Below are 25,281 nucleotides of genomic sequence, written 5' to 3'. Positions count from 1 at the left end.
GGCATGTTGCATTTAGGAAGCCCCTATGGTGCCAGAACAGCAAAAAAAAAAAAAAAAAAACACACCACACACATGGCATACCATTTTGGAAGCTAGACCCCTTGAGGAACGTAACAAGGAATAAAGTGAGCCTTAATACCCCACAGGGGTTTCACAACTTTTGCATATGTAAAAAAAAAAAAAAAAAAATGTTTTCACTAAAATGTGTGTTTCCCCACAAATTTCACATTTTTGCAAGGGTTAATAGCAGAAAATACCCCCCAAAATTTGTACCCCATTTCTTCTGAGTATGGAAATACCCCATGTGTGGACGTCAAGTGCCCTGCGGTCGAACTACAATGCTCAGAAGAGGAGGAGCGCCATTGAGCTTTTGAAGAGTGAATTTGTTTGGAATGGTAGTCAGGGGGCCATGTGCATTTACAAAGCCCCCGTGGTGCCAGAACAGTGGACCCTCCCACATGTGACCCCATTTTGGAAACTACACCCCTCACAGAATTTAATAAGGGGTGCAGTGAGTATTTACACCCCACTGGCGTTTGACAGATCTTTGGAACAGTGGGCTGAGCAAATGAAAAATTAAAGTTTTCATTTTCACGGACCACTGTTCCAAAAATCTGTCAGACACCTGTGGGGCGTAAATGCTCACTGCACCCCTTATTACATTACGTGAGGGGTGTAGTTTCCAAAATGGGGTCACATGTGTCGGGGGTCCATTGTTCTGGCACTATGGGGGCTTTGTAAACACACGTGGCCTTCAATTCAGGACACATTTGTCTTCAAAATCCCAATGGCGCTCCTTCTGTTCTGAGCATTGTAGTTCGACCGCCGAGCACTTTACATCCACATTTGGGGTATTTTCTTACTCAGAAGAAATGGGGTTACAAATTTTGGGGGGCTTTTTTCCTATTTTCCCTTGTGAAAATGAAAAATTTAGGGTAACACCAGCATTTTCGTGAAAAAAAAAATAATTTCTCATTTTCCCATCCAACTTTAACGAAAATTTGTCCCAGCGGTCTAAAAATCTTGTGTGCAGATGAGAGAAACTCCCAGAAGGTCAACCATCACTGCAGTACTCCACCAATCTGGCCTGTATGGCAGAATGGCCACAAAGGATACACATGAAAGCCCATCTGGAGTTTGCAAAAATAAAAACACTTAAACACCTGAAGAGATCTGAAAATAGCTTCCACTAATGGTCCCCATCAAACCTGAGTTTGAGAGGATCTGTTGAGAAGAATGTCAGACAATTCCTAATGCCAGGTGTGTAAACCTTGTAGCATCCTACTTAAGAGAACTGAAGACTGAAGTATGTACTGAGCAAAAGGGTCTGAATACTTATGTCAATACGAAATGCTCATTTTCCCTATGTAATAAACCTACATTATGGTGGCTGCAAAAAAATTACATTATGTTTTTTTTGTCATTATGTGGTATCAAGTGCCAAACGATTGGGGGAAGGGAAAGGCTGCAACATAAAATGTGAAAAAAAGTGAACGAGTCTGAAGACTTTCTGAATGCACTGTATACCATTTAGGTTTTGGAGTTTGTGGTGAAAATCTAAAGCATTTCTGCAACATGAGCATGTCCAGAAGTGAAATTCCATTGGCATGCTTGTTTTTACGTGCATCATTTTTTACTACACTTACATGGCATTTTTGAAGCCCTACTCAGAAGTACTGTTCTGTAAATTGCAGTGGACCAAACAGACCTATACCACATCCATACTTGTGCTTAGACTTACTTTACTAGGAGGAGAGGGACATTGTGCCATGTATTGGTTCTGTTGCTCTATATTAATGCTTAATTAAGTACACATTGGGGACACACTGGAATAAGTAACCCTAAACGTGTCTCCAGTATAGTTTGAGTGAAAACTGTATAACCGTCAATATCTCCCTATATAAACTTTATAGAATTAGCCCAAAAAAAGCATTTCTAGCAATATATTCTGCCAGGTAATGAAGAGGTAGAAAAACTGCAATGAAAAATTGTTTATGGGATTACAATTCAACAAATCCAGTCAAGATCAGAAAGATTGCAAAGGCAAACTAGACAACTGAAAAGAAAATAATTGAGAAAGGCCATATACTGGAGATACTTAAAAAATGTCTGATACACAATTTCTTTACATCTACCACCACCAGAACAAAACAGGAATTCTGGAGGTTGCCCATATGCATAAACCAGCTACCATAAAAACTCTGCCAACGCCACCTGCTTCATCTCTGTATTAATATACTGTGATACTGTAGACATACATTGGGGCAAAACAGTATTTATTCAGCCTCCAATTTTGCAAGTTCTCCCATTTAAAAAGATGGCCTGTAAATTTCCTCATAGGTATACCTCAACTATGAGAGACATAATGAGAAAAAAATCCATAAAATCACTGTCAGATTTTTAAACAATTTGTTTGCAAATTATGGTGGAAAATAAGTATTTGGTCACCTACAAACAAGCAAGATTTCTGGCTCTCACGGATCTGTAACTTCTTTAAGAGTCGTCTCTGCCCTCCACTCGTTACCTGTATTAATGGCACCTGTTTAAACTTGTTATCAGTATAAAAGGACACCTGTCCACAACCTCAGTCACACTCCAAACTCCACTATGGCCAAGACCATAAGCTGTTGAAGGACACCAGAAACAAAATTGTAGACCTGCACCAGGCTGGGAAGACTGAATCTACAATAGGCAAGCAGCTTGGTGTGAAGAAATCAACTGTGGGAGCAATTATTAGAAAATGGAAGACATACAAGACAAGAGATGATCTCCCTCGATCTGGGTCTGAACGCAAGATCTCACCCTGTGGTGTCAAAATGATCACAAGAAAATTCCAGAACTACACAGGGGGATTTAGTGAATGACCTGCAGAGAGCTGGAACCAAAGTAACAAAGGCTACCATCAGTAACACACTACGCCGCCAGGGACTCAAATCATGGAGTGCCAGACATGTCCCCCTGCTTAAGCCAGTACATGTCGGGGCCCATATGAAGTTTGCTAGAGAGCATTTGGATGATCCAGAAGAGGATTGGGATAATGTCATGTGGTCAGATGAAACTAATGTAGAACTTTTTGGTAAAAACTCAACTTGTCATGTTTAGAGGAGAAAGAATGCTGAGTTGCATCCATAAAACACCATACCTACTGTGAAGCATGGGGGTGGAAACATCATGCTTTGGGGCTGTTTTTCTGCCAAGAGACCAGGAAAACTGATCCATGTAAAGGAAAGAATGAATAGGGCCATTTATTGTGAGATTTTGAGTGAAAACCTCCTTCCATCAGCAAGGGCACTGAAGATGAAACATGGCTGGGTCTTTCAGCATGACAATGATCTCAAACACACCTCCTGAGCAACAAAGGAGTGGCTTCGTAAGAAGCATTTCAAGGTCCTGGAGTGGCAAAGCCAGTCTCCAGATATCAACCCCATAGAAAACCTTTGGAGCGTGTTACCCAGCGACAGCCCCAAACCTCACTGCTCTAAAGAAGATCTGCATGGCGGAATGGGCCAAAATACCAGCAACCATGTGTGAAAACCTTGTGAAGACTTACAGAATACGTTTGACCTCTGTCATTGCCAACAAAGAGTATATAACAAAGTATTGAGATGAACTTTTGTTATTGACCAAATACTTATTTCCCACCATAATTTGCCAATTATTTAAAAATCAGACAATGGATTTTTTTCTCATTCTGTCTCTCATAGTTGAGGTATACCTATGATGAAAATTACAGGCCTCTCATCTTTTTAAGTGGGAGAACTTCACAATTGGTGGCTGACTAAATACTTTTTTTTGCCCCACTAATCTGTCACCAGATTATTCTGAGGGCAACATAAAATGAAAAGAATCCCGATTCTAACCATGTATTACTTAAAATCTGCATGTGCAGCAGATGTCCTAAAATAATTGGGGGGAATTTATCAAGATTGGTGAAGGTGAACGATTTTTACACCTTTAATTTATGTGGTAATGTATGTGCACATGGAATACAGGGAACAGGAGGACTACAGTACCCAGAAAGATTATCAGAATTAGGGTTAGTTTAGAAAAAAGAAGGCTTAGGGGGGAGACCTAATAAACTATGTATAAATATATCAGGGGACAGTACAGAGATTTCTCCCCTGATCTATTTATACCCAGGACTGTATCTATAACAAGGGGGCATCCTCTACATTTAGAGAAAATAAAGTTTCTACACCAGCAAAGACGGGGGTTCTTTACTGTAAGAGCAGTGAGACTGAAATTCTTTGCCTGAGGAGGTGGTCATGGTGAACTCTGTAGAAGAGTTCAAAAGTGGTCTGGATGCATTTTTGGAGAACAACATCATCGCTGGTTATGTATACTAGATTTGTAGGGACAGAGCGTTGATCCAGGGATTTATTCTGATGCCATATTTGGAGTCGGGAAGGAATTTTTACCTCTTGAGGGTTTTTTTTTTTTTGCCTTCCTCTGGATAAACTCAGTAGGGACTCATTAGGGGTATAGGTTGAACTTGATGGACTCTTGTCTTTTTTCAACCTTATGAACTATGTTACTATAAATTGTTGCATGGCATGTGCTAAATCTGGTGCTAGTACACATTTCTTTGAAATTACAATGCAATGCACCAATTTGTATGGTTCCTCTTCTGAGACTTTCTTAACCCATGCAACTTTTTACTAATGCTGTCCACAGCCAGTTTTGTAAGCCAGGTCTGGCAGGTGTATATTTGAGACAAATTAAAGGCTTTGCGACTTTTTACCTAAAGTCGTACACGATAAATTTATGACCACTGCAGAAAAACAACTTGATTTTAACATACCTATGAGAAAATTGTCTACGTGAAGAGTCACAAGAAGTAACTGACAAATTTAAAGGGGTTGTGCACTGCCCTGCAGTTCGGAGCTCCGTTCACAGCGTCTGGCAGGCGTGAAGTCACGAAGGGGCCGGGCGTGACGTCACGCCTGGCGGCCGCGAACACGGAGGCTCGCACACAGCGTTTGGAGTAATGAACTCCGGACGCTGTGAGCTGAGCTCCGAACTGCAGGGCAGCGCACAACCCCTTTAAAGCAAAAATATAGTCATTAGAATTATAAATTCACCCCACTGTTCTTTATCCAGGACAAAGTGCAGAGCAGTGGCCTACTCAGTGATGTGCACAGTTCAGTCATCCAAACTTTGATCTTGCCTACAAATTATCCCAATATTACATTATACACAACAATATATGCCCCATATGGAGCTGTGTTTGTGTGCAGTACGTAGAAGCAGAGTGCACCCATAAACAGCTCTATGACAGGAGTCAGACAGACAAGAAGCGAACTGTCATACCCAGCTGTGTCTGTGGCATTCTGCTCCTACATTACCTTAGAGGCCAGACAAAAAGTAAAGGGAGTGGAGGTGCATGTGGTCCTAACACCTGTACCTTGTCCTCCTATATTACAGCTGTGTATCTGGGCTCTGACATTATGCAGGAACAGTGCGCTGGAAGTTCTGTAGTGTAAATGGGCCCTTAGATATGACGGGCGTTAGTGGCAGTAGCATGCATGCTGTTAGATACCACATGCTGCACACCTAGGACAAACACACAGAAAGAGCTACTAAATCGCTACTTAAACTCCTTACCTGTTCTGTAGTGGATGTTTAATGTAGTGCTCAGGGTTTACAATCTCCTGACTAGTCTCTGTTGTGGTTGTTGTTGTTTTTTCTTCTTCTTGGGTACTGACAGTTTCCTAAAAAGAATTTAAAAAAAATCCACAGTTTTATCACCATCAATGGCGGTAGAAGAAAGCCAGCAATTCTTGTGATACAGGGGCATGGCTCCTTAAAGGAGTTTCCCAACAACTTATCACCTCTCCTCAAGGTACTTTCAGCTATAAGTTATCGGCTATTTACCCACCCACCTGATTTAAAGCGGGCGCTTTAAATCAATGAACTGCAGCGGCTTTTGCAGGGCCAGAGACCGCAGCCCGCTTCTCTCCCCCTGCCTGTCCTGGGGTCCTCCCTAGTCCAAACACCACCGCTGCCCCATTGCCTCCCCCATCCCCGGATTTATAAATACCTGTTCGAGGGGCCTGCGCTACTTCTGGCTCCGGCAGAGTCCTGAGCCGTCACTGTGCGCACTGACGGCGACGTCGCGTTGAGGACGTCACTCATCATTTGCGCAGCAGCCAGAAGTAGCACGGACCCCGGGAACAGGTAATCATAAAACCAGGGATGGGGGAGGCAATGGGGCAGCGGCGGCAGTGGTCCCTGGCCGGGGCATTATCAGAATATCGGCAAGGTAATTGCCAATACCGATAATGTCCAAAATCGTGAATATCGGCTAAACCGATAATTGGCCGATCCCTACTTAGTATGTAATCAGATATACGTCAAAACTAGTTCGCTCCCCCAGGAGTGGCTTTCAGTATAATATGCAAGTAAGTGGGACACCGTTCAGTCAACAACCCCCTTATTACATTCACAGCACAATCCTGGTAGCCCTGTCGCAGATTATGAGAGCATGCACTTATTTGATGGGAAGTGGTTGTTGAGAGTCATGACATACAGAAGCATTTCCTAACATTTCTCCAGCAGCCAACGTAATTACAAGCAGGTACCTCTAGTTAAAAACACAATTCTTGCTCAACTGAACTTTTCTTTGCTGCTCTGCTTCTGTAAGTATCTGAGAACCTCCCCTGCAGTGTTGTGACTGTACAAATTCAACATGTCAACGTTGAAGAAAATGACACATAAGAGGGATGTAAGGCTAGGTTCACACTACGTTTTGTACTTACGGTTCCCGTATACGACTGGGAGGAGGGGGTCGGGGCTTAATCGCGGCGCCCGCACTCTGCCGTATACGGAAACCGTATTTAATGTCTATGAGCCGACCGGAGTGAACCGCAGCCTCCAGTCGGCTGCATTTTCGGGCGTATGCGGTTTCCCGACTGTAGACAAAAATGCGGTCGACCACTTTTTGCCTGCGGTCGGGAAACCGCATACGGCCGAAAACGCAGCCGACCGGAGGCTGCGGTTCACTCCGGTCGGCTCAGACATTAAATACGGTTTCCGTATACGGCTGAGTGCGGGCGCTGCGATTAAGCCCCGCCCCCTCCTCCCAGCCGTATATATGGGAACCGTAAGTACAAAACGTAGTGTGAACCTAGCCTTATGCAGGTTTTGCCAAACTTTGGGGGATCAAACTGCTGTCATAAAAAAATACTGTCTTATTTGCAGAGCCAGCTCAAACGCCTATGCATCAGAGAAACAATAAAAAGAAACTAGAAAACGGAAGAAGTCAACTAAGGTACAGAATAGACCAGCTATTTTTTCATTTGAACACAGCCCCATGTCAGACATTGTTAAAAGTACGATTAGAAAGAATTGCCATATTATTCAAGCAGACAGGGATCTGTCTGAAATAACCTGTGAACCCCTTTAAATTTTATTCCGCAGATCTAAAAATCTGCGGGATGAGTTTGTGAGGGGACAACTAGCGACACGGAGGGAAAACTGGATTCAGAAGGGGCTAAAAGGTAATCATAGGTGTAAAAACTGTTCATAATGTATGTTTATGGATACCTCATGCTCTGTACAATTAGGTTGCGTAAACCATGTGGTCTCGGACTTTATCACCTGCCGTTCGGACTACGTGGTTTACGCAATACTATGTCCGTGTACTTATTTTTACACCGGTAAAACTATCCGCCCACTTTTCCACAGATTCTGGGAACATTTGTACTCAATTAGAGCGGACAAAGGCTGTCCAAGACTGATTTCCCATGTTAAAACAGTTCATGAAGGTGAAACAAAAGGGTTACGATTCCTGGGGCTCCAGCAAATCTTACAAACAAAGCAGGATTGATAGTCATACCCGACTCCTCCTGGCGGATGTAGTATGGATCATCTGGACGGGCGCAAAGGGAATTCTGGGCTTGATTGATCGTAATCATTTTTTTTTTTTTTTTATAATACTCTTGATACCTCCTTGTATATTTCCTTTTTTGATATTATGTGATACTCTGACTGCTATTGTTTTTAACTATTGTTGTGATTTGTACATTGTGCATGATGGGTAATGGATGAGTATATAGACACGCTGCGTGTCCCCTCTCACCACACCCTGATGATGCGTCACATGACATGAAACCAGCACTTGTTGGGAACACGTCACACACCGCTTGCCTGTGATTTCCATGCTACAATAAAAAAAATTTTAGGGGTACTCCAGTGGAAATTTTTTTTTTAATCAACTGGTGCCAGAAAGTTAAACAGATTTGTAAATTACTTCTATTAAAAAATCTTAATCCTTCCAGTACTTATTAGCTGCTGAATACTACAGAGGAAATTCTTTTCTTTTTGGAACACAGAGCTCTCTGCTGAATCACGAGTACAGTGCTCTCTGCTGACATCTCTGTCCATTTTAGGAACTGTCCAGAGTAGGAAAAAATCCCCATAGCAAACATATGCTGCTCTGGACAGTTCCTAAAATGACCAGATGTCAGCAGAGAGCACTGTGTTCCAAAAAGAAAATGATTTATTAGCTGCTGAATTCTTCTGAGGAATTTAACTGGTGCCAGAAGTTGTAAAAAAAATAAAATAAAATAAAGTTTTGCACTGGAGTACCCCTGCATTGGAACTACCGGGTGCCGTGGACTCTTTATACTTCACCTATTAAAAGAGAAACTACAGCAAGGTAAGGAAGAAGCCTGACCACAGGGCACAACTCACCCCTAGACATGTAGCAAGTATCCCCAATTGCTTAGGGTACATGCCATGAGACAGACAAAACACACAGCTGGTATAACTTATATACAGCATACTTGGCAAAGAAATACTGCACAAAGATTCCAAGAGTTTTTGTCTGCCTGCTTCAACTAGACCAAGGTTACTTTCAGAAAAAAAAACCCCCACAAAAGCAACTGAATGACATAATACAAAACAAGCCTATTAATTCTAATGGCAGTGTGAGCTGGTTGCAGCTTAGAAAGTTAGACCCCATGTGACGTGCAATTTTTTTTTTTAAACAATGCAGAGGATGCTCCAACAGCACATAAGCAAAACCCTACACAAGGCCGTAATTTACTTTACAATACCATAAAAATGATCTGCCTGGCAGCATCTAAAATTGCAGACTTTACAGTTTCCACACAATGCTTTTACCTACAGCACTTCTGAAAACATCTAGAATGGCCTCTACCAGCTAACAGTACTAACAGGACTGATAACTAAACTGAAGCGGAGCAGGCCAGCTTAAATACATTGAAACCAGAGCCACCAGATGGATACTACGGAGTGTATGACAGTAATTCTAAAGATCTATCCTGATGTAGTGGAGAGCCCACACACTTTAGGTCTCTGGCTTAGGATACCTACATCTTACTTAACCAGAACACATTCCCTACCAAAAATAAGTGTAAAGGCACATGGAGCAGAAACGTACATTTATCACATGATGTGCACATTGAAATCCACAGTGGATCACAGTACCAGTCTGCAGAATGTTTTCACAGTCAAACTGTCCTATGGTGCAGATTTAATGCACTTTCTATGGAAGATTTTTACCCCTTTTAATGTAGAGATGTGAACCCTGCTCCAAATCCACAACATAATGGGGGAACTTTATCAAGCTCTTTGGATGGCTGTGTCTATATTTTACACAAGTTTTGAACAGTGACTTTTTGCGCTCAAGTTGTGCGGCAATCGTAATAGACTAGAAAGCAAAGTATTCTATGAGAGTTGACCATTTAAAAAAGTTCAGCACTCACTAATTTATTATGAGGAACTTTTTGAAGGGGCGCAAACATGTAGAGCATATGGCTTTTAAAGGTCGCAAATCCACGTAAGCCGGGACCAGACAGAAAACTGGCTGTGCCGACACCAAAAAGTTATAAGTCAGTTACTTATGTCATGTAAGAAAACTTTTGTGCCAAAAAAAAAAAAAAAAAAAAAAAAAAAAAAAAAAAAAAAAAAAAACACAATACAACCTATCTACACAAATAGCTTTCCACAACGAGAACTGATAAATACCCCCCATTCTGCCTGTTACAACCCTATCCTTAATAGTACAGTGACCCCCCCGACCTACGATGGCCCAGACATATGATAATTTCAACATACGATGGCCTCTCAGAGGCCATCGCATGTTGAAGGCAGAATCAACATACGATGCTTTTGTATGTCGGGGCCATCGCATAAACAGCTATCCGGCAGCGCAGACTGCTTCAGTTGCCACCAGATAGCAGTTTAAGGTGCCCCGTGTGGTCCGGTGACTATCACTTACCTGTCCTTGGGGCTCCGGCGTGTCCTCTTCGGGATCCCCTGCATCGCCGGCGCTCTCCATCGTCGTCATCATCATGTCGCTGCGCACGCCGTCCCGTCATCCAATAGTAGCAGCGTGCGTAGCGACGTGATGGCGCTGAGGGAGAGCGAGGATGCCGGGGAAGCAGAGACCTTGCCGGAGCGTCGGGGACACCCCTGGGACGCGGCGACAGCGATGGAAAGCGACATCCAGGGTAGAGGTGACTGTCCGGAGCGGCGGGGACACGCGAGTATAACCTCCAATACCAGTGGTCTTCAACCTGCGGACCTCCAGATGTTGCAAAACTACAACTTCCAGCATGCCCGGACAGCCGTTGGCTGTCCGGGCATGCTGGGTGTTGTAGTTTTGCAACATCTAGAGGTCCGCAGGTTGAAGACCACTGTCTTAAACTTTAGATTGCACAGATAGAGGGACCACTGTATATGATATGCTAAAAGGGTTTCCCAGGAATTTTAGTCTAGGGCTGCACATGGATTTGGTTGCAAATAAGCAAAACATTTTGGGGATTTTTCATGCAGTAGAAACAACATGTTAAGGGGCTGGACAAAATAACTACCGTATTTATCGGCGTATAACACGCACTTTTTAGGCTAAAATTTTTAGCCTAAAGTCTGTGTGCGTGTTATACGCCGATACACCCCCAGGAAAGGCAGGGGGAGAGAGGCCGTCGCTGCCCGCTTCTCTCCCCCTGCCTTTCCTGGGGTCTAGAGCGCTGCTGTCGGCCCTTTTCACCCCCTGGTTATCGGCGCATGACGTCAGAGCGGCGCATGACGCGGCGCATGACGTCAGAGCGCCGCGCCGTGCATAGCAACGACGCTGGGGACGGAGGCCTGGAGCAGCGCGGACCCGACTCAGGTAATTATGCCACCGGGGATGGGGGGAGGCAACGGGGCAGCCGCTTCTCTCCCCCTGGCTATCGGTGCCGGCACCGACAGTCAGGGGGACAGAACGGGCAGCGGCGCCGATAACCAGGGGGTGAAAAGGGCCGACAGCAGCGCTCTAGACCCCAGGAAAGGCAGGGGGAGAGAAGCGGGCAGCGACGGCCTCTCTCCCCCTGGCTTTCCTGGGGGTGTATCGGGGTATACACGTGCACACACGCACCCTCATTTTACCATGGATATTTGGGTAAAAAACTTTTTTTACCCAAATATCCTTGGTAAAATGAGGGTGCGTGTTATAGGCCGGTGCGTGGTATACCCCGATAAATACGGTTATCTGAAGTTGACATACTTGCCATATTCCTACCCCCTTAGTCACACAGCTTATATCGATGGCTGTTGACAACTTCTAAAAATCTGCAGAGCTGTGGATTCTTATGGTAGCATTTTAGGGGTAGATAGGACTATTTGATCGCTATTTTAATGTCTTTTGGGAGATGACAACCAAAATACAGAAATTCCAGCACTAGTTTTTGTTGTTTAATCTCATTCACAGTGCAGGGTAAATGTTCGATTGCATATAATATTTTACATTTTGGACATTTCTGCAACCTGAAATAGCTGGTTAGTTTATTTTTTAAATTTAAAATTAACAGGATTTCCTGAAGGAATAAAAATATTTAAAATATTTTAATTTTGGTTTGCAGTGTACTGTCATTTTTTATATCTTCTATTACACCCTGGCAGAGCGTAATACATTCACTAGGCCTCATGATAACTGAATGGCTGGTGGGAACTGATGTTAGCAGCAGACCCTGCTCCTGGGCACACACCATATTTCCTGACCTGACATTTGCTGTACATGTAAGAAGGGGTTAAAGGGATGTTCCTTAACATTTTTAACTCATTTTCACTCAAGTTTAATTTACATAACCATAAAAGATTATTAACAATAAGTAACAAATGCGTTCAAATGATGCTCACACAGGAGCTAAGGCAAATGGGGTCAAAGAAGGGGTTAAAAGGGTACTCCAGGGAACAGGAGAAGGGAAAAGTGTCTGAGTACCCCTTTAAATACCAAAGAAGCATCCATAAAAAATAAAATAAAAAAAAGAAGCCCATGACAGAAAAGACATGATGAGATTAGACACAAAAAGGGGTGAAGAATATCAGTCTGGGTTCATGAAGCAGGGTGGGTTGACTGGCAGTAGACATACTTCAGAGAAGTACACTGGCCCACATTTATCAATCTGTCCAAAAAGGTGTCTGATTTCTGTCTCAGACAGATAGCAAGGCTCATTTTGGAGGAACGAGAGCGGAGTTTCCATTTTTCCACACTAAACGTCCTAAAAGGCTTTTACAGATCAGCGCATCTCCATAACAGCTGTTACCCGAGTGACAGGCACCCAAGGCTTAAAGATGCGTTAGGGGTGTGTTTTTAGGGAAAAATCCTGTCTTGTCCCTGCTGCTGTGGCTCTGTGGGCAGACAAGCACTCCCGGCTCACACATCAGGATGATTGACAAGCCAGGGGCCTGCACAGAGCCCTACTTGTCCTGCCCTCACTTCCTTTATTTTGTTTCCACACAGACGTATAGGCAATAGCTTCAGGGACAGCATTGTTTAACCCAAAATTATACAAATTATTTAACCAATGCATATGACAAATATACATAGATTATTTACATAATATAAAACGTTTTTGCAAACTGGTACACTGTAAATCTGACTGATAGATCACAATCTGATTGAGCATTTGTGGGAAGTGCTGGAAAGACAAGTCCAACTCATGGAGGTCCCACTTCAGAGACAGATGTGGTCAGATATCACTTCACCCCTTCAGAGGTCTTGAGAAGTAGAATGCCTCAAAGGGTCAGAGCAGCACAATAGAGGTATTTTAATGGTTAATCAGTGTATAGCCATGATATGAAAACTGTATACAGAACATTTACATACAGTATTCACTGACACACTGAAAACTGGTATGGCATGGAAGTTTTATTTCCGTAGGAATACCATGCAGGGATGTGGAATTCGTATCGTCCGATGCCTGGGACATGCAGTTCCGGGCAGGTGAATTTTTAAGGCTGCTTCGGGCAAGCAAGGCCAGACCTGAAAGCCCCCGACAAACGCGGCGGCGCTCAGAGGGGTGTGTGGAATGGGCTCCGGACTCCCGCTCCATACTCTGCAGCCCCCAGCTGTTTTCAGTAGCTGGGGGCAGCCGCTATCGCCGTGGCTGGCTATTAACCCTTTAGATCACTGGTCAAAGCTGACGGTGCCATCTAAAGGGACATGTGGGGAAACGTTCATTCTTTGCACGGAATTCCGTGAATACTGCATAGCCGTCAATGGTGACGGCGCAGTGCCCCGCAGTGTTACCGCCAAAGTATTTTCGGCAGCTGCCGCCTGACGAAATCTCTGCTCGCGGAATTCCGTGAGCAGAGATTCTGCAGTGTGAACATACTTTAAAAGGAAACTGACAGCAGGTTCACCCAAACTAAATCCAATACACAGGGTTATAGTGCAGGTGAACCAGATAAAAAAAACATAACATGCTGCATTCACACTAGGATCTGACCTTCCGATGCAGAGATACAATTTCGGAAGCTCAGATAGCCTGAAATTGGATAGGTACGGACAGATACGGAGCCCTTAACTATTGCAGGGATGCGGACCCGATCATAGTCAGCTAGTGACTACGATCTGGTCATATTCTCAGGGGATCCGATTTTTGACAGACCAAGCTGATACATGGCCTTCTTGTTGTGTGCAATGGAGGCGGCTGCTGTAGTATGAGCAAAGATTTCTCTTTTCTCCATTGGGCAGAACAGGGAATTTGCATTGGCGGCAAGACCGATGTCTCTGGAGAGATTGCACTGATGATCACATGGTGAGCAGCGGTAGAAACCAGGTCACCTGCACTATCTACATATAAATTGCAGGTGACTCTGCTGCAAGATTGCCTTTAATAGTAGATAGTTGCAAACATTAGTAGCAGCCACCCCATAGACTGCAGACCCCTTGTAGGCAGCAGGCCGGCCGCCCAACCCCCCTTGTAGGCAGCAGGCCAGCCGTCCCCCCCCCCCCCTCCCCTTGTAGGCAAGTCAAGGAAAAGTTGGAGTTCTTACTTACCGATAACTTGTTTTTCATGAGTTCATAATGACAGCACTACCATGAGAGATTGTCCCCTGTAGCTCAAATAGGAAACAGAGAGGTTAAATAGGGCCCTCCCCATTTTAAATTAACTAGAGCATAAACAATACCTCTATAATACTTATCCACATAGAAGGACAGGAATTAAAGGGTGCTGTAATGATGAACTCATGAAAAACGAATTATCGGTAAGTAATAATTCCAACTTTTCATTTCATAATTATGACAGCACCACCATGAGACATACCAGATAAACAGGTGACTTTAGGGAGGGACCACCGCTTGCAACACCTTCCGGCTGAAAGATCTTGGGAAGATGTTACATTCAACTTATAATGGTTGAAGAAGGTATGTGGAGAAGACTATGCTGCCACTCTGCAAATCTGTTTGATGGAGGACCACACCATGAAATAGATTTCTTGCAGTATCTTAAATATATAGAAGAAGTAGAACCTTTTTAACAGTGTACTAACCACTTTACTAGAAGGTCCCTTCTTTAGTAGGATCTGCCTTTCAAGACCCATGCTGTTAACTGTAGGGTTTCTAGGTCTTGATAACAGGGGTCCGTGTCAGAAGATTCTTCCCCTGAGGAAGCCGGATCGGATCTGTTACAGAGAGAACATTTAGGAGACTGAACAAACCTCTCTTGGGCCACCAAGGGGCTATGAAGATGACATCCAATTGAATCTTTAGGAGTGCTTTCAGGATGAGAGGCAAAGCATAAGCAAGAGAGAAGTCCCAAGCTTGTTGAAGGGCATCTACTGCAAGAGGTTACTCTCTAAGAGAGAAGTAGTTCTGGACTTTGCCATTTTCCTTGCTGGCAAAGATCTATTTCCGGATATTCCTAAACTCTTACCAGTGACTGAAAGACTTGGGAATTTAGTTCCCATTTCCCAGGATCCACTTGGTTCCGGCTTAGGAAATCTGCTTCCCGATTTTCTACACCCCTCAGGTGTATGGCTGTAAGGGAAAGAACATTTTTCTCTGCCCATATAAGAATTTGAGGAAAGATCTCTTAGAGGAGAAGGTCTTGTGCCCCCCCCCCCCCCCCTTGATGGTTGAGAAAGGCCACTGTGGTTATATTGTCAGAATATAGCTTCACATGATTGTTTTTTAAGAGATGTTCTGAAGCTCTTCATGCCATTAAAACTGACTTCAATTCCCGAAAGTTCAAGGAGTGACATTGGGTTTTCTGGGACCATGAACCTTGAAGATAAAGGTGCTCGACATGAACACCCCAACCCCATAGACTTGCATCTGTTGTCACCATAATAGCAGGAGAGATGATCCAATGAATTTCCATAGAGATTCTTTTTCTTCAGCCACCATGCTAATAAGGCTTTTACCTAATGTGGTATCTGTAATTTCTTCTCTAGAGACAGTTGGGATCTGTCCAACACTTTCAAGATTAGGGATTGAAGGGGTCTCGAATGGTTTTGGGCCCAAGGTACTGCTGGTATACAGGATGTCATTGATCCCAGGACTGACATGTCTGTTCTAATGGAACAATCAGATCTCCATATCAGATCTTTTATTTTCAGCTGGAGGAAGAAAATCATGTCTTCTGGGAGAAAGGTCTTCTGTTTCTCAGAGTTTAGAATCATGCCCAGAAATTTCTTCTTCCTTCTGCCAGTTTATGATCCAGCCGAGGTTTTGAAGACAAGACAGTCAGAAGAAGTTGCTGATGAAGCATTTCTTTTGACTGGGCAAATCAGTAAGTCGTCCAAGTAAGGAATTATTCAAATTAGTTTTTGTCTCAGGTGAGCAATCACCTCTACCATTACTTTTGTAAATATCCTCGGAGTGGAGGATATTCCAAAAGGAAGGGCCTGAATGAGAATGAAGGGTAGAGTAATTGTATTGAATTGCAAACCTGAGATACTTTTGGTGAGAGGGATGAATTGGTAGGTGAAAGTAGGCATTTTTTAGATCGATGGTACACATCCAGGAGTCTCTTTGTATCAGAGGTATAGCTGTCTTCAGGGTCTCCATCTTCAACCTTTTGTAAGAAATAAACTTTAGATTTATAATAGTTCTGAAGGTGCCGTTTGGCTAGGGCACTAAAAAGAGATGGAAGTAGTGACCCAGACCCTGTTCCAAGATGGGGACCTAAATGACAGCTCCTAGAGACAAAAGATCCTTTATGCCTGAAAAGAGACGTTTGTTTAAAGGTGTCTGATCTGAGATTTGTAAAACAAAATCTTGGAGGAGGAAGGCTGATACTCTATTCTGTATCCCCGAGATATCAAATTTAGAATGAAGAGACATTTTGTGATTAGGGACCACTGGTGACTGAATAGAGACAGCTTTCCTCCCACAAGACTGTTTTCGGAATTGGGAAAAAAGTCTCTGCTTTTTTCTCCTTTGGGATAGCTCCAGCGACCTCCTTTACCTTTTCAATTATATTCTTTGTTCTTATTATATTATATTATTCAATTCTATTCTTTGTTCACACATACGCAGATTTGATGCGCAGGATTTGATGAACAGGATTTTCTGCTGCAGATTTCAATGTAAACTAAATGACTGAGCACAGCTAATTGCCAGTTACAAATGCTGCGCATCAAATCTGTGCTGGATCCTGTATGTGTGAATGTACCCTAAGGGTCTAGTCACACGTACAGTATTCTGCGCAGATTTGATGCGCAGGATTTTCTGCTGCAGATTTCAATGTAAACTGAACACAGCTTGAAATCCAGCTCATCAAATCTGCACAGAATACTGTACGTGTGAATAGACCCTAAAGAAACGAAAATGTTTTTCTGGATAGGGAAATCTTTCTTCCTGTCAGCCGCCTGTTCCAGAATTTTTTCAAGGACCGAGCCGAACACAAGATTACCCTGAAAGTGGATGGTAGCGTCACCTTGCCAGTTTTTAACCCATAGGGCCCTTCTAGCACAATTATTTTGCTGCAAATCTAACCGATTCAGCTGATGCATCCACCAAGAAGGCTGTGGCTATTTCAATATTTAAATGGATGAAATACTTTCCCTAGATGTTTTGTGGAGCTCTCTAACTCCTCTAACCAAATGAATAGACATTTAAAGCCAATGAGGCTTCCCAGGATCTTTTTAGAAGACCATCCATTTTGCGGTCTAAGGTGTCTGAGCTGAGCCGCATCCTCAAATGGAAGCGTAGTAGTTTTAACAACTTTAGGAAGCCGCACATCCATTTTTGGAGGCTCACTCCACATATTTACTTCATTGGGGTCAAAGGGGAAAAGGTTGCGAAATTCTTTAGGAACCTGCCACTCATCTGTAATAAAAAAAAGTTAATTGTATAACAAACTGAAAAAAAGCTTTTTTTTCTTCTTTTTTGAGCTTTAGACCAGCAAACATTCTGTCCTGACCGGACGTAGGTTCTGAAATATCAATTATACACAGTTATGGCCGTAGATGTTGGCACCCCTGAAATTTTTCAAGTAAATTAAGTATTTCTCACAGAAAAGGATTGCAGTAACACATGTTTTGCTGTATACATGTTTATTCCCTTTGTGTGTATTGGAACTAAACCAAAAAAGGGAGGAAAAAAGCAAAAACTGGTCATAATGTCACACCAAACTCCAAAAATGGGCTGGACAAAATTATTGGCACCCTTAACTTAATATTTGGTTGCACACACTTTGGGAAAAAAAAAAAAAAAAACTAAAATCAGTCGCTTCCTATAACCATCAATAAGCTTCTTACACCTCTCAGCCGGAATGTTGGACCACTCTTCCTTTGCAAACTGCTCCAGGTCTCTCTTATTGGAAGGCGCCTTTTCCCAACAGCAATTTTAAGATCTCTCCACAGGAGTTCAATGGGATTTAGAGTTGGGCTCATTGCTGCCACTTCAGAACTCTCCAGCGCTTTGTTGCCATCCATTTCTGGGTGCTTTTTGACATATGTTTGGGGTCATTGTCCTGCTGGAAGACCCAAGATCTCAGACGCAAATTCAGCTTTCTGACACTGGGCTGTACAGTGCGACCCAAAATCCATTGGAAATCCTCAGATTTCATGATGTCTTGCACACATTCAAGGCACCCAGTGCCAGAGGCAGAAAAACAACCCCAAAACATCATTGAACCTCCACCATATTTCACTGTAGGTACTGTGTTCTTTTCTTTGTAGGCCTCATTCTGTTTTCGGGAACAACAGTAGAATGATGTGCTTTACCAAGAAGCTTTATCTTGGCCTCATCTGTCCACAAGACATTTTCCCAGAAGGATTTTGGCTTACTCAAGTTCATTTTGGCAAAATGTAGTCTTGCTTTTTTATGTCTCTGTGTCAGCAGTGGGGTCCTCCTGGGTCTACTGCCATAGCATTTCATTCTGACACTGATATTCCCTGAGCCTGCAGGACAGCTTGAATATCTTTGGAACTTGATTGGGGCTGCTTATCCACCATCAGGACTATCCTGCATTTACACTTTTCATCAATTTTTCTCTTCTGTCCACGCCCAGTCAGATTAGCTACAGTGCCATGGATTGCAAACTTCTTGATAATGTTGCGCACTGTGGACAAAGGCAAATCTAGATCTCTGGAGATGGACTTGTAACCTTGAGATTGTCTATATTTCCACACAATTTTCGTTCTCAAGTCCTCAGACAGTTCTCTTCTCCTTTTGTTGTCCATGCTTAGTGTGGCGCGCACACACACACACACACAGACGCACAATGCAAAGACTAAGTGAACTTCTCTCCTTTTTATCTGATTTCAGGTGTGATTTTTATATTGCCCACACCTGTTACTTGCCCAAGGTGAGTTTAAAGGAGCAACACATGCTTGAAACAATCTAATTTTTCACAATTTTGAAAGGGTGGCAATCATTTTGTCCAGCCCATTTTTGGAGTTTGGTGTGACATTACGTCCAATTTGCTTGTTTTCCTCCTTTTTTGGTTTATTTCCAATTAGGGATGTAAGAAAAATAGATTATCGTGATTTTTTCATTTGGCGATACTGAATCGATTCAAAATATTTTTGAATCGATTCTTTTAGGGATTTGGAATTTGTATCTCCTGACGCCCGGAACAGCATGTCCCGGGCATCAGGAGATACAAGTTCCACATTTGTGGAGCCGGGCAGGCCGGAGCTGAGGCGGCAGCGCTCTGGGTGTACGGAGCGGGCTCCGACTCGTGCCCACTCCGTACTCTGCGACCCCCGGCTGATTTCAGTAGGCGGGGGCCGCTGATGCATCACCGCCGCTAGTATCCAGCATGCGGTGCTCTGCATTGTGTATGGAGCGGGCTCCAGACTCGTGCCCGCTCCATACTCTGCAGCCCCCGGCTATTCTCAGTAGAAGGGGGCCGCCGCTAATAGCCAGCATGCAGCGATCGCCGCGGCTGGCTATAAAAAAAAGAGTAGTGCAGCGCGCACTTTTTTCCTTTTATCCAGTCCGGGCTACAAAATAAAAGAACACACACTTTCTCTTACCTGCCAACGAGCCCCCGGAGCTTCGGTACAGGTGTTCGGTCCCCGGGCTGTATTCTTCTTACTTCCTGGAAGCCCAGCACGTAACACGGAGCTTCAGCCCATCACTGGCTGCAGTGCTGTCCCGCCTCTGCTGGTGATAGCCCGGCACGTCACACAGAGCTTCAGCCTAACAGGAAGTAAGAATACAGCCGGGGACCGAAAATCTGTACCGGAGCTCCGGGGGATCGTTGGCAGGTAAGAGGAAGTGCGTTTTCTTTTATTTTGCAGCCCGGACGGGATAAAATTAGAAAAGTGCGCGTTTGACTACTAGATCGCCGCTGTCAAAGCTGACAGCGGCGTCTATAGGGATCTGTGAATGCTCCCTGGTGGGCGATGTATCGGGATATATCGCAATGTATCGTCACCCAGACGGTATCTCGATATATCGAATCGCCACACTGGTATCGCGATTCGAATAGTATCGCCAAATTCTTGGCGATTCACACCCCTATTTCCAATACACACAAAGGGAATAAACATGTGTACAGCAAAACGTGTTACTGCAATCCTTTTCTGTGAGAAATACTTCATTTTCTTGAAAAATTTCAGGAGTGCCAACATTTATGGCCGTAAGATATGTATATCTTCAGAAGAAAAATAATATTTTTTATCATCCATCTTTACGAGGAGTGTCTAGAATTTCACCCTCTTCTTCAGAGTAAGACAGACCAGAATTTAAATCTTCATCAGAATCAGAGCCCAAGTCCAAAACAATAGCAGTTTTTTCTCCTTGTCACAAAATAACGTCCATTATTAATAATGGGCTATGATGGGTTAAAACTGGTAATGTAAAAATCTCAGACTATAAATGGGACTTTAAAATGAATTTATAGTGTGAAAGAGGCCTTAGAGGCCTTGGACAATCTCATGGTAGTGCTGTCATGATGTTCAAATGAAAATTGTGTGATTTCACCTTGTTATTACCTTTCCTATATCCGAGTGCAGTAGAAGTACTATCATGATAGACCTGCGGGACTTCATTAGACCATTGCCTGCCATGACAATCTGATGGAAGGCAGTGCCTCCTTAACCCCTAGACAGAGGGTGTACATGTACGTCCTTGCCATCTGGGACTTAAAGGAGATGTCCAGTACAGACTATTACTATTCCATCCTGCCCAGGCTGCAAGAAAAGAGAAAAACTTTCACTTACCCTCCTACGTTCCCTCAGAGCTCCGCAACAGCTGATCTGTCGGCCAGGCTGTCTACTTCCTACTTTCCTTAGCCTGGAACGTCACACGGCGCTTCAGCCAATCACCGGCCGCAGATAAGCGCTGTGTGATGTCCCGGGCTAAGGGAAGTAGGAAGTAGACAGCCCGGCCGAGAGATCAGCTGTTGCGGAGCTCCGAGGGAACATAGGAAGGTAAGTGAAAGTTTTTTTTCTCTTTTTTTGCAGCCTGGGCAGGATGGAATAGTCCGTACCGGATATCTCGTTTAATGGGGCACTCCCATGGAAAACTTTTTTTCATATCAACTGGCTTCAGAAAGTTAAACAGATTTGTAAATTACTTCCATAAAAAATCTTAAACCTTCCAGTACTTTGCTGCTGTATGCTCCACAATAAGTTATTTTTTAATTTCTTTTCTGTCTTACCACAGTGCTCTCTGCTGACACCTCTGCTCATGTCAGAAACTGTCCAGAGTAGGAACAAATCCCCATAGGTGTCGGCAGAGAGCACTGTGGTCATACAGAAAAGAAAATCAAAAAGAAAAGAACTTCCTCTGTAGCATACAGCAGCTGATAAGTACTGGTAGGATTACGATTTTGTACTGGAAGATATTTACAAATCTGTTTAACTTTCTGGCACCAGTTAATATGGGAGAAAAAAAAAAATATATAAAAAAAAAAATTAAAAAAAAAACACTACTTGTCCAATGGACTAAAACAGAACACAAACTACTTGTCCATCATAAAAATCCACTTGTCCTGGTAGACAAAATAATCTCGAACAAAATAGTATGTAAATAAGGTCTTTAATAGTTTCTGCGCTTTCGTTTTTCATTTTTCCATCTACAGACCCATATTAGGGCTTGTTTTATTTTTTTGCAGGACCAATTGTACTTTGTAATGACACCTTTCTTTGTTTTAGCCATTAGCCTTGTGGTAAAACTTACATATTTTAATACTTTAAGTCAGCCTGATTACACGAATACCAAATATTAATGTTTTTTTATCTTTAATTAAAAAATAATCCCTGACCCCTATAACATTTTTATTTTTCCGCATACTGGGCTGTATGATGTTTAATTATTTGGGCCATAATCTGCTGTATGTATCGGTACCATTTTAGTATTGACTGGACTTTTTGAACACTTTTTACTTCATTTTTTTCTTATGTTATAAACATAAATGCAATTCTGTGATTTGGTATTCTTCTTTAATGTTCACACCATTGACCGTACAGGATATAAAACTTTTTAATAGTTCGGACAATTATGCACGCGCCAATACCAAATGTTTGTTTTTATTAGGTGTACATATTTTTTATATGGAAAGTGGGAAAAGGGGGTGATATGAACTTTTAATATGGAAGGGTTTAATGGGTATTTTTTTAAACTTATTAAACTTTTTATTTTTACGTACACTTTATTAGGAGGAATCATTAGATTCCTCATACAGATCAATGCTGTTCTATTGAACTCCACTGATCTGTGTTCATTTGGTTGAGACTGCTCAAGGCAGGCTCAATTAAATGCAGATAAACGGGGCAGGCATGAATGGAGAGGTAAGCCCCTGCGGCTACTTCCACAGTGCCCCCATGATCGCGCTGTTGGGTGAATGGGGCGATTCACCCCACTAGACCACCAGATATGGTTAACAGGTCCCTTAGTCCAGTGGTTCTCAACCTTTTTCGCAACTGTACCCCTAAAGGGTGAAAGCATGTCCGCGGGTACCCCTTGCACAGAACTTACGCGCGAGGGGGACATTATAGGTCATAAAAGTACTTAATTACATAATGGCGTGTGCTTACCTTTCTAATGCAATACTAAATCCCCTTGTGCCATTATTCCCCCTCACTCTGATCCCTTTTGCCATTATCACCCCCCCCCCTCCATCTTAATCCCCTTGGGCCATTATACCCCCCTATGACCCCCCTGGGCCAATGAGATACATATAATAACACCCTCCCATAGTGCAGTGTTACACTTAGTTTAACATGCTTACCAGGCCTGTGTCTATCCCATTCGGTGGGAGTCGGAGGGCTGCACTGATGGGTGACGTCCTTCTGCGCCGTGCCGGCACACTGCGCAACGTCAGGGACGTCACAAGTCAGGCCTGGCAGCCACTGCAGCTCACATAAAGTGTCCGTAGTATACTATAGTGAGCTGCCCGGCACTACATGTCCTGGGTGTTGGGCGATAGGATTTCCATATCCCTAAGCCAGACAACCCGTGACATCAGTGATGTCTGGCATAAGCCACAGGACCTCACGGATATCCACCTAAGCGCACATCATAGAAGGGAAGCGAGCAGAGGCGCTAGAAGGCGCTTTCCGGTCTGACCATAGTGCTCTCTGCTGTCACCTCCAAAGCAGGAGCAAATCTCCAAAGCAAACCTGTCCAGGAAGGCTTGGGATTTTTAACCCCTTCCCGACCCATGACATACATGTACTACAGGTACCTCATGGGTTTGGTGGCGGGGGGGTATGACAACACAGGTGAACGGCTTAAAAGCAAAAAAATTAAATCCAAATGCCAAAATTGCTGATTTTTGGTCACATCACTTCCCAGAAAAAAAAAAAAGTTTAAAAAGCCACATACGCAAAAGTGATACCGTTAACAACATCTCATGGTGCAAAAAATAAACCCTAAAGTTAGAGGTCAGAAGATGGCATTAAACAAACTTTCTAATTCAAGTTTTTTTCCCCTTTGATTTAAAACCATAGAATGCAAAAAAAAAAAAAAGTGCAAGATTGGCATTATCGAAAAGAAAAAAAATCTGAGAAAAAAGGTAGCACTAATACCACTTTGACATCGGGGGAAAAAAAGCTATAAATTGGATTGTGAGGAGGAAAAACGTGACAAAAATAAAATAAGATTTATAGAGGTTTACTTGACCATGAAGGGGTTAAAGAGCAATTTACAAATACTTTCTGGCACTAGTTGATTTGAAAAAAATAATAATTCCCCTGTAATAGCAAAAAGTGTAAAAAAAAAAACCTTCCCCAATAAAAATTAACACTTCTGGCTGATACTGGTAAGTGCGCTGTGTGATTGATGGCATCTAACAAAATAGACATTGCCAGAGATGAGTGGGACAGCAGGTAAGTGTTACCCACCCTGCAGGGCATCACCTGATGCAGAACTACAACTGTCATTTCCAGAGTGAAAGGCATGATGGGATTGTAGTTGGAGAGCCACAGGTTGGGGGAACACATAAGAACAAAGGAATCTGCAGTTTACTCAAGTTCTAAAAGTTTAAAGGGGTTGGTTAATCAGGACTAGAAGACGGCAGCTTTCTCCCCTAAATAACGCCCCATCTGCCCTCAGGCCCGGTGTGGTATTACAGCTCATTTCCATTGAAGTGAATGGAGCAAGGTGGTAGTGCCCCAGACAGGTGTGGCGCTATTTTTTGGAGAGATTAGCAGTTTTCTTAGACAACCCCTTACTAAATGAGTTGAGATGAATTTAAGATCTCTGCTTGCTACAACCGCACATCCATACACAGCCAACACTAGTATATGCTCAAGGCAAGCGACTAACCCCAGTCACAGAGTCAGCCACCACAGCCGCATCCATATGCTGTGCACGTTCACACGGGCGGCGTCAAGCCGGGAATACAAGATAAGGCAGCGCCACTTCCTGAGGAGGAGGCAGCGCACATGGTGAAAGGAAAGAGAAAGGAGCTGGCAGGGTGACAGCGGTCCCTGATGGAACGCGGCCCCAGTCCCTATAAGGCCGGGAGACACCATGCTGCCGCCTGCTGACGAGGAGGAAGTGAGTAGAGGAGAGCGGCCCCGCACGGAGTCCCCTCACCCGCCCGCCACGCGGCCCTCTCTACTCGCGCCCTCTTTCGTGGACACGCGCAGCCAGTACGGGGCACACAACAGCGCCCCCGGCCCGACCCCTCCACCTCACAGCCGGAACGCCGAGGACACACCGCAGGCCTCGTAGGAGAGGAGGTGACGGCACAGTACTATAGCCGCCTGCCACTCCGTGAGGAGACACGCTGCTCCGGGCTCCTCCTCCTGTAACACTGCCGCTCTCTTCTCCCGGCGACCACACACCACCGCGGGCGCTACGTCTCCCGCCTCCGCCAGCCATCCGCACCCCGGATCTGCCGGCTCTTTCCCGCTGCGCTTTATGTGCCCGTTCTCCCGGTCACAGGTCCACTCACCGGTTCCACGGTCGCCATTTTAGATAGATGTGACTGCACAGCAGCCGCTGGCAGGGAAGAAGAGGAGACGAGGAAAAAAAAAACATTCAAACCCGGTTGGTTTGGGGCGGGTCACGTGACGTCCGGCGCCTCCTGGGCCTGCGTGGCTCCGCCCAGCTGCAGGCTGCCGGGAGTTGTAGTC

The 25,281-nt window shown here is 43.9% G+C and overlaps 1 protein-coding gene across 2 annotated transcripts in view; it reads right to left on the bottom strand.

The window, feature by feature from the left end:
- EIF4E (eukaryotic translation initiation factor 4E) overlaps window positions 1-25,281 on the bottom strand; it is a 43,877-nt gene extending 18,596 nt beyond the window's left edge. The window contains exons 1-2 of one of the 2 annotated variants that reach the window (XM_056567044.1): window positions 25,101-25,281; window positions 5,605-5,711 (exon numbers count right to left, since the gene is read on the bottom strand). In XM_056567044.1, the coding sequence (XP_056423019.1) occupies window positions 5,605-5,711; window positions 25,101-25,118 (125 nt within the window). In that variant the 5' untranslated portion in view covers window positions 25,119-25,281. Of the gene's footprint in view, window positions 1-5,604; window positions 5,712-24,466; window positions 24,518-25,100 lie in introns of those variants that run through there. The other variant, XM_056567036.1, reaches the window with a different exon arrangement.

Source organism: Hyla sarda, chromosome 1 (assembly GCF_029499605.1).
Source record: "Hyla sarda isolate aHylSar1 chromosome 1, aHylSar1.hap1, whole genome shotgun sequence".
Taxonomy (NCBI): domain Eukaryota; kingdom Metazoa; phylum Chordata; class Amphibia; order Anura; family Hylidae; genus Hyla; species Hyla sarda.
This window is presented reverse-complemented; position numbering and strand designations above follow the sequence as displayed.